The sequence below is a fragment of the Pelodiscus sinensis genome, chromosome 19 (genome assembly GCF_052426305.1).
Source record: "Pelodiscus sinensis isolate ZL-2025 chromosome 19, ASM5242630v1, whole genome shotgun sequence".
Classification (NCBI taxonomy): domain Eukaryota; kingdom Metazoa; phylum Chordata; order Testudines; family Trionychidae; genus Pelodiscus; species Pelodiscus sinensis.
The window spans coordinates 23,916,582-23,932,630 of record NC_143070.1 but is presented as its reverse complement, the minus strand read 5'-3'; the positions used below and the strand labels follow the sequence as shown (position 1 = coordinate 23,932,630).

Sequence of the window (16,049 nt, the reverse complement as noted above, 5' to 3'; positions counted from 1 at the left end):
TTGGGATTGGGGATTTCATGGGCTAGGTGGACTCCTGAAGTCTCACCTCTCTTATCCCTTCCCCCAACTAGACACGCTGCCCTCTGCACTGGAGAGAGCCAGAGGACAGTTCCTGGGAGCTTTTAGACAAGGTGAGGATTCAAGTGGAGACTGAAAAATCTTCCTGTGGTTGTAGCTCAAGTCGCCGACAAAACCCCCAGTGACCATGACAGGCAGAGCCCCAAACCTGCCCACTGCGTGGTGAGGAGCCCCAGGGGCACTGGATCAGAAGACAAGGGGCCATGTCCTGCCCCCCTTTAGAAATGGGATGGCCAGACCCCTCACTTCTTACTGTGAGCACAGATTGTGGACAGCTGATCAGCCCCTCCTTGGGCACCTGCCTCTTCCCTGTGCTGTCCCGTCCCAGTGACCCCACCTTAGCTCCCCTTCCTCAGAGACCCTGCCCTCAGCCAGGCCAGAAGCCAGAGCTGTGCTGCTTCCCATTGAACCCAGGTGCCCTGAAGAGCCATGGGCTCTCCACCTGCCCTGGGGGCGACTAATGCCCAGGCCCTGCTCTCTGGGGTGAGGCGGCTCTTCCCCAGCGCTGCACCCTCCTCTCTATGCCCTGGGCTGGGAGTGGAGGCTGCAGCAGGGGAGAACATAAGAATATAAAAACAGCCATACTGGGTCAGAGTAGGGGATCTATCTGAGGGGACTGACTGGCAGTTAGGGACATGGGGGATGGGCTGCAGAGGGGGCCTCTGTATGGACAAACTGGCAGTTAGCAGTGTGGGGGGAGAGGCTGGTGGGGGGGGGCTTGTCTGTGGGGACATACTAGCAGTCATGACACGGGAACAGGCAAAGGGCTCTGGAACTCGCATAAGAACAGCAAGACTGGGTCAGGATACTGGGCTAGATGGACCTTTGGTTTGTCTGCTGACTGTGGCCAATGTCAGATGCCCAGAGGGAGGGAACAGAGTAGGTAATCTTCACATGATCCCTCCCATCATCCACCTCCAGGGAAACCATTCCTACCCATCCTGGCTAATAGCCATTGAGGGACCTAATCTCTATGAATCTATCTAGCTCTTTTTTGAACCCTGTTAATTTTCTAGCTTTCACCGCATCCTCTGGCAAGGAGTTCCCCAGGCTGACTGTGTGATGAGTGAAGAAAAGCTTCCTTTTGTTTGTTTTAAAACTGCCTATTAATTTCATTTCGTGACTCCTACTTCTTTTATTGTGGGAATAAGTAAATACCTTTTCCCTATTCACTTTTTCTATGCCAGTCGTGATTTTATAGATCTCTATCATATCCCCTCTTAGTCTCCTCGTTTTTAAGATGAGAAGTCCAAGTCTTTTTAATCTCTCTTCATATGGGACCCATTCCAAACCCCTAATCATTTTTGTTGGCCTTTTAAAGGGAGGGAGTTTCCCTCTGGAGTTTAAAGCTGGTACCTACCTACCTCTGCTCCTGCCTCACTGAATCCTTCTGCTTTGGGCCTGACAGATGAGAAACTAATGAAGCGGGCCCCATTGCCCAGGCTGAGGTGCTGCAGTGACAGCTCGGCTCAGTCTCAGGGCCCAGGACAGAGGCAGCTCCTTGGTGCCCAGGCCTGTCCTAGCCAGAACAGGGCTGCTGGGGAGGGTGAGAAATGGCCCCAGCCGCCCCCAAGGCTGAGCTCTGCCCCATACGCTCTCATTCTCTCTCCTCAGCGATTGTGACTCTGGATCCAGACACGGCTCATCCTGACCTCGTCCTGTCTGGGGATCAGAAATGTGTGAGATGGGAACGTGCACGGCAGCGACTGCCCAGCACCCCGGAGAGATTTGACTCTGTGTCCTGTGTGCTGGGTCGTGAGGGATTCACCTCGGGGAGACATTGTTGGGAGGTGGAGGTGGGGCATGGGGAATGCTGGGCCTTGGGGGTGGCTAGTGAGTCTGTGAGCAGGAAGGGAGGAATCAGCCGTAGCCCTGAGGGGGGTATCTGGGCTGTGCAGCAGTGGGGTGGCCAGTTCTGGGCTCTCACCTCCCCTGTGACCCGCCTGTATCTGAGCCTCCCACACAGGATCCGGGTTTGTCTGGACTGTGACCAGCGGCAGGTGACATTTATCGATCCTGGTACTGAAGCCCTGATCTTCTCTTTCCCACCTGGCTCCCTTCCTCGGGAGAGAATCCGACCCTGGCTCCGGGTGTGGCCAGAATCCCAGCTCAGCCTGCGCCCCTGAAATCAGTCTCTCTGGTCTCACACACCTCAGACTCTGTGACCTCATAGGAGTCCTCTGTACCCAGCTCCTGGCTTTTCATCTCTATGGCTCTCTCTACCTGTAGCCTTTTTCTGCAAAAACATGCAAATGAGGCTAAGTGTGGAATATTGCTGAGCCTCATTTGCATAAGTAATGAGCGCCCGTTTTTGCACAAGAGGCTTTTACGCAAAAACGAGCAGTGTAGACGGGCTCCATTTTTCAGGAAGAATGGCTCTTGCACAAGAAGGGGGTTTGCGCAACAAGGAGCCGTCTGCACTGCTCGTTCTTGCGCAAAAGCCTTTTGTGCAAAAACTGCTGCTTGTTACTTTTTCCATCCCTGAAGGGAGTGAGTTTGGTCTTGTGCTCAATACTGAGGTCAGGAGTGCTTGTTCAGACGAGTGCCATGGAGATTCATATTTAAACATGAGTCTTGTTACTTCTGTACAAATAACTTTTGAATAAATGTTCTTTGTTTCTATTGCGTATGAAACACACCTTTCAGCCCGTCTCCTAAGTCTAGCAATTGATACCAGCAATATGAGTGTCATTTCTATGGAGACGTGCTCTGACAATACTGTCTGGCTGCATTGCATCAATTGGACAGACTCTAACACCTGCCCCAGGTGGCTGTAGCGTGATCAGGCCCTTTTACTCTCTGCAGCTCACTTATTTCTCTGCAGGTGGTTTTTTCCAGTTGGTGCTCACATCTTTTTAGACATAGGAGAATCCACATGGAAGAAATCCTTCAGCTGCCCTGACTGTGGGAAAAGCTTCATTTAGATTGGGGTTCCCAACCTTTTTCAGTCCCCGTGCCCCCTTGGCTTTTAGTAAACCTTCCCATGCCCCTTACTCAATATGAAAGGAAATAAATTCTAGAGTTTACCATGCATATGCACATAAATTAGATAAAACAAAATACAGGACTATGTAGTGCTACATAGTCCTGTATTTTGTTTCAGCTACACCAGACTAACACGGCTACATTTCTATCATAAATTAGATAAACAGCCCTGGCTGCTGCCGGCAGAAGGGTTACAAGTCTAACGCTCGCCCCACCGAGCTACTGTGGCACCAGCACCCCTTGTTCTGAGGCTGCCACTTCTCTCTCAGGGCATTTTCTCAGCAGCACCACCAGAGAGAAGCTGCTGCCAGTGGCTCTGCAGGACGAGATGAGCTTTCCCTTCCCCCCTCAACCCAACTCCCTACATGGCCCCATTTCCTGCCTCCCTTCCCGGGCTGACCCAGTGGCTGAAAGGGGCTGCAGTGTTGATGGCAGGAAGAAGATGGGTGGTGAGACCCTGGCAGCAAGAGAGTCCAACCGTCTCTTTGCTGCTTGGGCCTGGCTCTCAGCATGGGACAGGCATGGTTATCCTGAGAGGTGAAGCAGCAGAAGGAAAGCAAGGAGCAGAGTGTTAGCTTCCAATTTGCATATCTTCTGATCCCTTTTGTAGAGCTGTTTTTGTGGGGAGAATAAGCAGTGTAGATGGGGGCTTTCAAGCCAAAAAAACTTTTTCAAAAGAACCCTGTACACCTCATTTTTTTAGGAAGAAGGGTTCTTTCAAAACAGGGGTTTTCCCCCGCAAAAGAACCATGTTTAGACTGTGGTGTTTGTTTGTTTGTTTAAAAAAACAAAACAAAAACAAAAAACTCTTAGGAAAATGGCATTGAAAGAATTTATCATATCGTGCCAAATTTGCATATCTTCTTTCAAAGGCCAAGGATGATCTAGACGTGCCCTGAGAATAACAGATGTCCCTCTGCCTCCTGGGTCCACCTGTTTTTGAGGCTATGTCTAGACTGCAGGCTTCTTTCAGAAGAAAGCTCTTCCAGAAAAGCTCATTTTGAAAGAGAGCGTTCACACAGTGAAAGTGTATCCAGAAAGCCATATGCTTTTTTGAAAGATAGAATGCATCAATGTGGATGCTATCTCACATTTCAGTTATGATTACTATGCACAGAGTGGCAGAAGCCTCTTCTTTTGAAAAAACTTCCTCTTCTGAGTCCACACGTGCCTTTTCCCAAAAACGCTGTTTTGGAAAAAGGCTTCCTCATAGAAGAGGTTTACCGCCATCAGATGACCCTTCTGGTCTTTTGACTTTCAGTGGCCCCTCTGCCAGAGATCTAGCATGGACGTGCTCTGTGACTTTGGAACCCCAGGAAGCATGGGGGAGTAGTGACCTTCAATGGCCCTAGGGAGGAGAGATTTTGAAATAGCAGCAGTGGGGCGTCCACACTACGGCTATTTAGCATCACTTATGGCTCGGGTTTGTCTCTTCAGCATGCTGCAGAGAAAGCCCTTGTGTGTTAAAGGGCCTCAGGAATCCCAGAGCAGAGGGAGCTGGGATTCTAGTCCTATTGACCCCCTCAACACACACACACGGTCCCACCCCCAAGCCTTCCCTCACATCCTTAATCCTGTGCCCTGACTTCTCTACCCTCCCACATCCTTACGCCTGCCCTGATCCCCCCACCACACTCACATGCTCCCCAGATCCCTGAGCCTCTAACACTCCAGTCCACATTTTCTTACAGGTACTGTCCTATTACAACCCCTCCCCCAAATTCTTGCCTTGAGCCTTCCCCCACCTGAGGGGTGGTGCCCAATAGAACAGTCCCTGTGAGAAATGTGTCACTTTCACCCCTGGGAGCAGCTCAGCCATGCAAAGGGGCTGCCTGGGGCAGGACATTAGCCCTGGAGGTCAGGGGTGGGTGTGGCAGTGACATCACAAGGGCCTTTTGCATCCCCTCAGCTTATTGGCTAAAGGAGGTTGGGAGGTGATGACATAACAGAGAGTCCATGACAATGGCCAGGTGGGACAGGCTGCAGGGCAGGGGCCATCTCAGAGACCCCCCATGGCTTTGCTGCAGGGAGTCTCCTTGAGAGTTGCCCTTGTGGCCTTTTTGGAGCCTTCTCCTTTCCCATGACTAACTGACCTAGAAGGCAGATGTCTCTGTGGAGAAGGGAAGAGCCTCCAAGAAGGCCCCTGCTAATACAGTAGGGGTATTAGCTCAAATGGTGTGCTCTGTTAGCATGTAAGAGGTAGTGGGATCAATGCTGGGGGAAATCCTTGGTTGTCTCTTTACAGCCAGGGGGCTAAGTGGCTCCAGTAACCCCACAACTTCCTAGTTGCTCTCCCCAAAAGCCAGCCACACTGGGGCAGAGAGCTGCTGGACACCAGCCCTCCTGGGCCAAGCAGTGGCAGGAGCACTGGAGACAGGTTGCAGGTGCAGCAGAATTAGCTGCCTTTGCAAGTGAGAGGTAGCAGGATTCACTCCCATCTTCCACTGACTTGCTGGTGTCCCAACTCTTATTCCCACAATGCCCTTTGTGCAGGGGCTGTTGGTCTTTGTTCCAAGGCGTGTAGCTGGGAGCCAGGACTCAGGACCCTTCCTAAAATATACAAATTCCCCTCCCCCCATGACCCTCTGTTCCACTCACACTACACTGTCTGGCTGCCGCTCACATGGGCTGAGCTCAGGGGCCAGGTGGGTGACCTGTGCTGCAGCTGTGACAGCATCAGACCCCTCCCTCCCACCTGCTCAGTCTGGAGACCAAGCTCAGTCTGGACACCCAGCAGGAGGTACAAAATTGTCTCCACTGTCCCTAAGGACAAGGAAGCCAAAGCACATGAAGCGCGAGGACCTTGCAGTAACCAGCCCAGCCAGTCCCACTGAGACTTACATTCATCTTGGAGGATTCAGAGCCTCGAGTGCTGCCCCTTGCACCATGGCACCTACAGCTGACAGCCCACGGGGGCACCTGGGCCTCTCAACTCTCAGGCTGGCCTCTTCTCCTGGCTTCCCTCCAGCCCCTTCATCGCTCAGGAGTCTCTGTCCTGCCCCAGCTCTGCTACTTTCAGAGCAAATCCCTTGTTAGCACCAGTCACAATCTGGGGTCAGTCAGTGAGGGTCCCTTCCACCTGAGAGGTATGTTACAAAAAAGTCTCTTGTTCCCTGCCCAGTTCCCAACACTGGATGCAGCTGTCTACTTTCACAAGGGTGTAGCTCAGTGGTAAAGCATTTGATGGCAGATCAAGTCGTCCTTGGTTCAACTCCAAGTGCACCCTTGGAAAAAGTTCCTTCTAGTGGCAATATTTTCGTTTCCAGTTCCATCACACTCTGGCTTTACATTGCTTGAGGTTCTTGACATTAATAAGAACCCTTAATGCAGAGCTACTCAACTCTGGAAGCCTTGGGGTGATGCCACAAGAAACACTTCTTGTTGGCTTGGATGGAACATGGCACCACATGAGCATGTTGTTAACACCCATGTGCCCCTGTGGTCCTGAGGAGCACTAGAGATGTCAGGCAGCTCTGTCCTCCCAGCCTGGGGCTGTCTGTCTGGGCCATGCACTTAAACACACTGGCCTCTTTCTAGGGCAGGGCTCCTGCTGTTCCTTGGTTTACTCAGCCTGGGAGTTGGGCTTTTCCCAAGCAGCAGGAGCTGTGTTTACCTGGGGAGCCACAATAAGAGCAGAACCCCCTCACCCCTGTTTCTGCTTGGCTTTGAACCTGGAGGCTTTTGCATATTAAGCAAACATGATAACCACTACCGGACAGAAACATGGGACAGAAACATGCTTGTCAGTTTTTTCTGTACATAAAGTTGGACAAATATTCTGTTACTAATTCTGTGCCCAAGGCAGAGCAAGAGCAGGGAACAAGACCCCCCCTTTCTCCCCCAATACTTCTCTAGACCCTTTGCTCCCAACACAGGAGGGGGGGGAAGGGGCTGTGCACCTCGGGAAGAGTGACCCACTTCATATCCCCAGCATTTCTGCCCTTCATGGATGGCCCTTTGGGGGCAGGCCCAGACGCTCCATCCTCTCAACTCCTATCATACACTGGAGCAGGGCAGCCCCTAGGGGTAGGGCTGAGCCATGGGGTGCTGGGCAAGGGGCAGAGGCTGCAGGAGCTGAGAGTTTCCCTAGAGCTCAGGGAGCCACAACGCAGCATCATGCCCCATGTCTCTCTCAGAAAGGTGCAGAAAGGGATTGACTGGGGGCAGGGAGAGTGGCTCAGGGGTTGTGCAGTTTGTTGCTTGGCCAGGGGTGTGGTCAAAACACAGGCCTCGCTGTGAGCAGGATTTGAACCTGCGCAGGGAAACCCTATTGGATTTCGAGTCCAACACCTTAACCACTCGGCCATCACAGCTATGAAGTCAGTATTTCCCCAGGGCCAGGGAAACTGGTAACTAATCCCAGTGCCTACCTGACGGCACCTACCCCACCGAATTCACACAGCAAACCTGGCTCCCAGAGCACAGAGGGAGCTTGGGGGGCTCATTGCTGGGCCGTGGGGTGAAGCAACAAACCAGCCCCTTCCTGTGGGGCTGTGAGTGTTGCTGTCCCTGCTGTACAGAAAGGGCCATGGAGGCAGGGAGAGGTTCACTGAATGAGCCAAGGTCACCCAGCGAGTTAGAGCCCAGCTCTGCCCCCAGCTCCCTGGCCCACCCACCGACGTGCTGACTCCCTCGCTGCCAGGGGGCCGTTTGCATTGGCCTCTTTTGTTTTCTTTTCTGCTGTGAGACATTGGGACAGTTGGCCAGGGCATCCCGCAGTTGCCGTCTCCCTCTGTGCAGGTGCTGTCTAGAGCCCCGACTAGCAAACGCTGACACTGCTGTTAGGTCCAGACCAGAGGGGAGTGTTTAAGGGTTATTTCGGAAGAAGGGTTTTCTCCCCAAATAACTGCATCTAAACAGTGTTTTTTATTTCATAATAAAGTATTTTGAAACAGCGCCCGGACACGATTATGCAAATATAGCGCGGGATATTTAAATCCCAATTTAATTTACTATTTTGAATGTCTCCATTTGCATTCCTCTCCTGAAGGAGACTGCAAGTGTAGACATGTCCTGTGTGTTGCAACCTCCCAGCACTCACCTGATGTTCCCTCCCCGCTGCCTGAAGATGTTTGGGAGTCCTCCTGCGTCTCCTGGCGCTGCAGGTCATCAGCGTTGTCATCCTGAAGCTGCAGCTGCCCATGTGTCTCTATCCCAGACTCCACAACTATCCCTGGAGACAGGGGCTCCCCACACCCCGGGATTCGGTCCAGTTCCTCACAGTATGCACAGTGCTGCGGTGCTTCCCCAGAGCGGGAGCTGCGCTCAGGGGCCCTGACATACCCCCCCGCAATTCCTTAACCTTGGCTCTGACTTGGTCTAGGATGCAGGGTGGGAGGTGGCCTTTCTTTGCAAGGCCATCAGCCATTCAGCCATAAATGTCTGCATTCCTCCACCTGGACTGCAGGGACTCCTCCTGGGATCACAGCTCCAAGAGGGTCTTTATCTCTGGCCTAGACAATGACAGTGCCTGGCATTTGCCGCCCCTTGCTTGGTCCTGAGATGTGTCCCTGAAGGAGTCTCTGGGGGCTTTTGTCTGTGACATGGCTCTCTGGAAGGCAGAAGCGCTCGAGCTTAGCCAAATGACCCAGAAACAACATTTTACAGCAACAAACACAAGAACAGCTCTTGGTCCTGATTGCCAGGCCATACGGAGTATCCAGAAGTCACTTCCCCACCTCTCCCTTGGCTGCTCTAGAGCTTAGCCCAAAGTCCTATAAACTCTACTCTCCCACCCAACAACCTCTGGGACTCCTCTCCCGCCCGGCTCCTCACACCACGCAGAGTGCAGGGCAGCCACTACCCCAGCATCACCACTTCTGGTCTTTGCCTAATGGCCAAGAAGTTCTGCTTTACCCAAACCACACAGGCACCCTCTCGCCTCTGGCCAGCCTCATGGCAGACGTGGGCTTCCCTCACTAATTTTCCCAGCAGCTTTGCAGGCAGGTGTTGGTGGTATAGTGGTGCGCATAGCTATCTTCCAAGCAGTTGACCTGGGTTTGATTACCAGCCAATGCACTGTAAAGAGGGAGCATCAAAGCTCCTTGCTGAGGTTTTACTTGAACCCTGAAAAAACAGGCACAAATGGGTCCTGCAGCTGTGGGCTGCCTCTCACCGCTTTTCATCCTCTCCGAGAGCATGCACAGTAATGCGGTTCCTCCCTCTCATACCTCTTGTGTGATTCCTTGACCTTGGCTCTGACTTGGTCTAGGATGTGGGGGTAGGAGGGAGGTGGCCTTTCTTTGCAAGACCATCAGCCATTGGCCATAAATGTCCACATTCCTCCGCATGGACTGCATGGCCTGCAGAGACTCCTCCTCGGACCACAGCTCCAAGAGTGTCTTTATCTGTGGCCCAGACCATGACAGTGCCTGATGTTTGCTGCCTTTTGCTTGATTTGATTCCCAGCCAATGCAAGGTGGGAAGGGAACAAGCAACCTCCTGGGGGAGATCTTATTTAACCCTGAACCACAGGCACAAGTGGGTCCCACAGACAAGGGCTCCCTCTCACCGCTTTTCGTGGGGAGCAGCTCAAACAAAGCTAATTTCAGTGTTGTGGGGTCTGCATGGGGCTTGTACCCGTGACCTGGGCATTATTAGCATCAAGCTCTAAATAGCTGAGCAAGCAGGCCCATGAGTAGCCCCACAATAGAGGGAAGAGAAGAGTTTTCCCTGCTATTGGGGGAAGCCAGCCAGGCCAAGAGCCTTTTAGCCACTAGGTCTGTGCAGGCTGGACCCCCCTCCTATCAGTTTTCTGGCCTGAGTCCTGCAAAGCTCTCAGCCTTTTCCCTGTTTCTGCTTCCCTGTCCATAGCAGGCAGCTAAAGGAAGGGGGGGGGGGGGGGAGGAAGCAGTAGAACAGTCACCACAGGGCATTAGCAGCTCCAGGCACTAACCAACTGAGCTAGCCAGCCAACCAGAGCATGGCTTACAAATGGCCCTTTCAGAAAGGTGCATCCAGCAGCTGAAGGGATGTCTCTGCAGTTGCCAATGGCTCTTCTCTGACAGGGCCACTGGCGACTCACTGTGATATAGGCTGGTTAGTCCAACTGGTTTGATGTTTGGTCAAGGTGGCTGGTGGCTGGCATGGCGCACTGAGACCCAGGGCAAAGAGGCAGCCGGAATCTCTTGCTGCTAGCACCTTGCCTCCCAGCTTCTTTCCTGTCGGCAGCAGCCGCAGCCCCTTTCGGCCACTGGGTCAGCCCAGGAAGGGAGGCGGGAATGGGGCCAAGTAGGGAGTCAGGCTGAGGGGGGCAGGCAAAACTCGTCTTGCCTTGCAGGGCCAGTGGCAACAGCTTCTCTCTTGTGCGCTGCTGAGGAGAAAAACGCCCTGAGCAGGACCATAAAGACCGATTTAAAAGAGAATTTAGATGGGGGCACCAACGGGACAAGAGTCAGAGCCTGGCAGCTTCTGGGACACAGGAGAGGCCTCCCCTGGCCACCCATGGAACTGCTGGTTCAGGAAAAGGCTGATTGGGGAGGAGTGTTGGGAAGAAGGAAACCACAAGCCTGGAGCGGGTGCAGAGGCTGCTGTGACTGGCAAGGCAGGGCTCTGACTGCAATTGCTGGGACAGGAGAGCCAGCGCCACACATCCTTGTGATTCCCTGGGGGTGTCCGTGCTCAGAGAGCCTGAGGGTGCAACCTCTACAGCTCCTGCAGCCATGGAGAGTGAGGGTACGTGGCCATCAGGTGCTTCTCACTTGTGGTTTCCTTCTTCCCAACACTCCTGCCCAATCAGCCTTTTCCTGAACCAGCAGTTCCATGGGTGGCCAGGGGAGGCCTCTTCTGTGTCCCAGAAACACATAGGAAAATGTGAGCAAAGGCTGTAATAAGGCACCACTAGGAGTTGAACCCAGGTTTTTCTGTTTACTAGGGAATTGCTTTAGCCAGCTAAGCCATGGTGTCCTCCTTGGCCAGGTAGGTGAAATTGCTCTACTCTATGGTCCCAGACAACACCTTTGACTCCCAAAGTGCAGCAATTTCCTTCCAGCCCTGGCAGTGTCTGCAGCTGAGCAGCACAAAGGAAGATACAAGATCCCTGGGGGGGTCTTTGCCAGATGAACGTGCCTGAGGAAAGAAGCTGGAAGCGCAACAGACACACAAAAGGGGACGAGGGACAGTTTGAGTCACACACACGGCAGGGGGCGCAGCACAGCCAGGGACCTTATCCACTCACAGAGCTTCACAGCTTCTCCACCCCCCAAATCCCACCAGGCAAACTGCCCCATGGGCCTCGCCCGCACCATGCTCAGGGCCTGGGGATTGTCTGTCAGTTTGTGAGGTTTCTCCTTGAGGGCAGAAGGGATTGAGGGTCCCATCTGGGAGTGTCTCTGTGGAGATTTCCCCTTTCCCCAGGCTGCAGTGGGAGGGGCTGGGGCAGGCAGGGTTACAGGAGGGGCTGGCACTGAACCTCTGGGAGAGGCTAGAGAGAGGGCTGCAACCACATTGTGAGAATGGGATTTGAACAGTCCATCGCCTTAACCACCTCTCAGGTGCGGGGGTTTGTTTCAAATCAGCTGAAGTCAGTGCTTCAGGGAACCTTTGTGCCACTTGCTGGCTGGCCAGGGACACCCAGGGCTGGAAGGTTTTGCCTTTTCACAATGTTCCCTGGATTGTTGTACAAAGCTCAGTGCTGGTAACAGACCCAAACACCCCCTGGCTACATCTACCCTGCAGGCTTCTTGCTCAAGAACTGTTTTCTGCAAGAATTCTTGTGCAAAAGGTCTTGTGTAACAGTGCGTCCACACTGCCATGTGCTTTTGCACAAGAGAAGTACTTTTATGCTAGAGAGCCCATGGCAGTGTGGACGCTCTCCTACCAAGAAAGCTCTGATGGCCATTTTAGCCATAGGGCTTTCTTGAGCAAGAGACCCCTGTTGCCTGTTCACACTGCCTCCTTGTGGATGAGTGTGGACGCTCTCCTGCACAGGAAAGCTCTGACGGGCATTTTAGATATTCCGCTTTCATGTGCAAGAAACCCCTGTTGTCTGTCCACACTGCCTCCTTGTGGGCGAGTTCTTGCACAAGAGGGCTTATTCCGCGTGGGGAGAGGAATAACTTCTGCAAGAAGCCCTGTTGTCTGATGCTGAACTATAAATTTACTTGTGCAAAAAGCCTGCAGTGTAGACATAGCCTTGCAGTGTAGACACAGCCTGAGAGAGACAAGGAAAGGAAGTGGCCAGAGCCTCCCCACAGCAGGCTGGCCCTCAACAGGACAGGCACATCTACACAGCACCCTCACCTCGAAGTAAGCTGTGCAGTGTCTTCTGTGTCCCAGAAGGGCATGAGTAAATGTGCGCAAAGGTTACAATAAGGCACCACTGGGATTCGAACCCAGGATCTCCTGTTTATGAGGCAGGTGCTTTAAGCCAACTGAGCCATGGTGCCCACCTCCAAAGTCTCTTTAAAATGTCTCTTTATGTTTCCAGACAACACTTTTGTTTCCCAAAGAGCAGCCATTCCCCACTTCCCTCTAGCCATCGAGCCCAGGCAGTGTCTGGCCCCCTGGGCACAGAAAGCTACAGCTCAGTGGGCAGGGGGCTTTGGCTTCCTTGCCCATGGGATGCTGTTGCAGGAAGGGCTGCTCAGCAGGGACGGGGTTCACCTGTCGAGGAAGGGAAGAGTATTTGGGTGCTGACTGGCTAACCTAGTGAGGAGGCTTTAAACTAGGTTTGATGGGGGCAGGTGCCCAAAGCCCACAGGTAAGTGAATCACATGGACACCTGGGAGATGGGCCAGAAATGGGAGAGAGCAGGGGCTGTAACTGCAGAGATAAAGGAGGGACGTGGGACCACTGGGAAGGAAAATCTAATCTGTGTCTTAGATGCTGGTACAGACAAACAGGACTATGGGTAATAAGCAGGAAGAAGTTGGTATCACAGGGACTTGGTGGGATAATACACTTTATTGGTATATTGGCACAGAAGGGTAAAGCTTGCTCAGGAAGGATTGGCAGGAAAAAGGGAGGAGGAGTTTCCTCAGATATGAAACGTGAACACTTGGCCTGAGGCGGAGATGGACACAGGAGTGGACTTGTCAGGAGTCTCTGGGTGAGGTTAAAGGGGTAAAACCCCAGGGTGAAGTCACACTAGGTGTCTATTCCAGACACCTCCCCAGGCAGAAGAGGTGCACGAGGCTTTTTAAAAAATTAACAAAATCATCCAAAGCGCAGCTGGTTTCACACACACTCAGCCTCACCCACAGCTGGGAAGCAGTTTGCAGGGAGCTGAAAAGAAACAGAAGAGGGGAAACTGGAGCCTGGCAGAACCAAGTCTTGGGATTCTTCTGTGTCCAGATGTGCTAAGCAGCTGGCAGCCAAGCTCCCAAGTGCTGGTCTGTTCCCACCCTCCCCAGGCAGGAGAATTCAGCGTCACCTACAGCTGGGACGCAGTTTGCAGTGAATTGAAAAGAAACTGGCTGGTAGAACCAAGGCTCAGGATACTTCTGTGTCCAGATGTGCAAACAGCTGGCAGCCAAGTGCTGGTTTGTTCCTGCCCTCCCCAGGCAAGTGAATCCCCTCCTCTGGGTGTTACAGGCAGGACTTTGCCTGTCTGGCTTTTAGCCAGGGAACTTTTCTATGCCCGGCAAACGTGACACCCACTGCACTGGAGAAACCAGTCCCCTGCCTTTTGCAAAGAGGCCCCTAGAAGCACTTAGCCCCCTTGTTGTCTCTGCCTGTAAAACAAGGAAAAAGCAAATATCTATCACTGGAGAATGTGGGTGTTGATTCCATTGCCTCTTACATGCAAAGCAAGCGCTCTACCACTTGAGCTAATTCCCCCACCTTTTATGGAAAAGGGATGCAATCTAGACACAGCCATTGTGTAGACACGGCCTTAGGGTGTCACTAAACTAGCCCCAAGACACATTCCTTGCTTGGACCAGTCACAGTCCTACCTGAATAGTGATAGAAATGTAGCCGTGTTAGTCTGGGGTAGCTGAAGCAAAATGCAGGACAATGTAGCACTTTAAAGACTAACAAGATGGTTTATTAGATGATGAGCTTTCGTGGGCTAGACCCATTTCCTCAGATCAAATAGTGGAAGAAAATAGTCATAACCATATATACCAAAGGATACAATTAAAAAAAATGAACAATTATGAAAAGGACAAATCACATTGCAGAACAGGAGGGGGATGCGGGCGGGGGGAAGGAAGGTAAGTGTCTGTGAATTGATGATATTAGAGGTAGGGAGAGTGGGATGTTTGTGAGTTAATGGTATTAGAGGTGATAATTGGGGAAACTATCTTGGTAATGGGTGAGATAGTTCAAATGTTTGTTGAGTCCTTTTTGGAAACCTTGCAAGACTTTTGTTCCACCAGACAAGAAATCTACTATACACACTTCTATTCCCTACAACAAAGAAAAGACAATAAATTTTCTAACCTGCTCCATACCACTGGCTACAACAGCAACTGCCTCAACCCACCGGATAATATTGTTAACCTCTCCAGCTACAAACTCAATCCAGCAGAAGAGTCTGTCTTGTCCCGGGGTCTCTCTTTCTGCCCCACGTCCCCCACAAACTGGATACAATTTTGTGGTGACCTTGAGGCTTTTTTTCGCCGCCTCCCTCTCCGAGAATATTTCCAAACCACCACTGAACATCAATCTGACCTACCAGATCCCCCCTATCAACACCAAAGGAAAAATAATTCTATATGGACTCCCCCTGACGGTCGGAATTACAATCTGGATTTCTATATACACAGCTTCCGCAACAACGCACAGACTGACATTATTCGCAAACGACAACAAGTGACACACAATCTTAGCCGCGCTGAACACCATGCCATCCAGAGTCTCAAAAACAACCTGGACATTGTAATCAAACCAGCTGACAAAGGGGGTGCTGTGGTCATTATGAATAAGGCCGACTATAACCAGGAGGCAACCAGACAACTCTCGAACACCACATTTTACAAACCTCTCCCCTCTGATCCCACCTTGGAATACCAAAAGAAACTACACTGTCTCCTTAAAAGCCTCCCCACAGCTACTCGGGAACAAATCCTCACAGAATCACCTTCTGACCCCCGACCAGGATTGTTCTACCTACTTCCCAAGATCCATAAACCTGGGCACCCCTGACGTCCCATCATCTCTGGTATTGGCACGCTCACTACTGGTCTATCCAGCTATGTAGACACTCTTCTCAAACCCTTCGTAACCAATACCCCCAGCTATCTCCGAGACACTACTGACTTCCTAAGGAAACTACAAAACATCGATAACCTCCCCAATAATACCATCCTAGCCACCATGGATGTAGAAGCTCTATATACCAACATCCCACATGAAGACGGATTACAAGCAATTAGAAACACTATCCCAGAGGACACTACTGCCAACCTGATCGCAGACCTATGTAACTTTGTTCTCACCCACAATTATTTCCAGTTTGAGAACAACTTATACCTCCAGATCAGCGGCACAGCCATGGGTACACGCATGGCCCCACAGTATGCTAACATCTTTATGGCTGACCTAGAACGTTTCCTCAACTCCTGTCCCCTTTCACCCCTCCTCTACCTACGGTACATCGATGACATCTTTATGATCTGGACGCATGGCCAAGAAACACTGGAGATATTCCACAGAGATTTCAACAACCTACACCCCACCATCAATCTCAGCCTGGACCATTCTACACGAGAGATCCACTTCCTGGACACCACCGTACAAATCAACAATGGAAAATTAGACACCACTCTCTACAGAAAACCCACCGACTCATACAGTTACCTACATGCTTCCAGCTCCCATCCAGAACACACCACACGATCCATCGTCTATAGCCAAGCCCTTCGATACAACCGCATCTGCTCTAATCCCACTGACAGAGACCAGAAGCTTCAGGATCTCTACCAAGCATTTATAAATCTCAACTACCCACCCAGAGAAATAAAAAATCAAATTGAAAGAGCCAGACGAATACCTAGAAACCATCTACTTCAAGACAGACCCAAGAAAACGAACAATAGAAC

General features: G+C 51.8%; 1 protein-coding gene and 2 non-coding genes across 12 annotated transcripts in view; 1 reads left to right on the top strand and 2 right to left on the bottom strand.

Annotated features, from left to right (window-relative positions):
* The window catches only part of LOC142821620 (zinc finger protein RFP-like), a 244,336-nt gene extending 241,636 nt beyond the window's left edge, over nt 1-2,700 (top strand). For 9 of the 10 annotated variants that reach the window (XM_089771043.1, XM_075913168.2, XM_089771041.1 and 6 more), the window contains 2 exons: nt 72-131; nt 1,693-2,700. In XM_089771043.1, the coding sequence (XP_089627169.1) occupies nt 72-131; nt 1,693-2,204 (572 nt within the window). In that variant the 3' untranslated portion in view covers nt 2,205-2,700. The remainder of the gene's footprint in view (nt 1-71; nt 132-1,692) is intronic. The other variant, XM_089771039.1, reaches the window with a different exon arrangement.
* A 4,594-nt stretch (nt 2,701-7,294) lies between these two features.
* TRNAS-CGA (transfer RNA serine (anticodon CGA)) lies at nt 7,295-7,376 on the bottom strand. Its single transcript has one exon. It is a non-coding gene; the product is annotated as a tRNA-Ser (tRNA).
* Nucleotides 7,377-12,374: 4,998 nt separating this feature from the next.
* TRNAM-CAU (transfer RNA methionine (anticodon CAU)) lies at nt 12,375-12,449 on the bottom strand. The gene has a single exon. It is a non-coding gene; the product is annotated as a tRNA-Met (tRNA).
* Nucleotides 12,450-16,049: the final 3,600 nt, after the last annotated feature.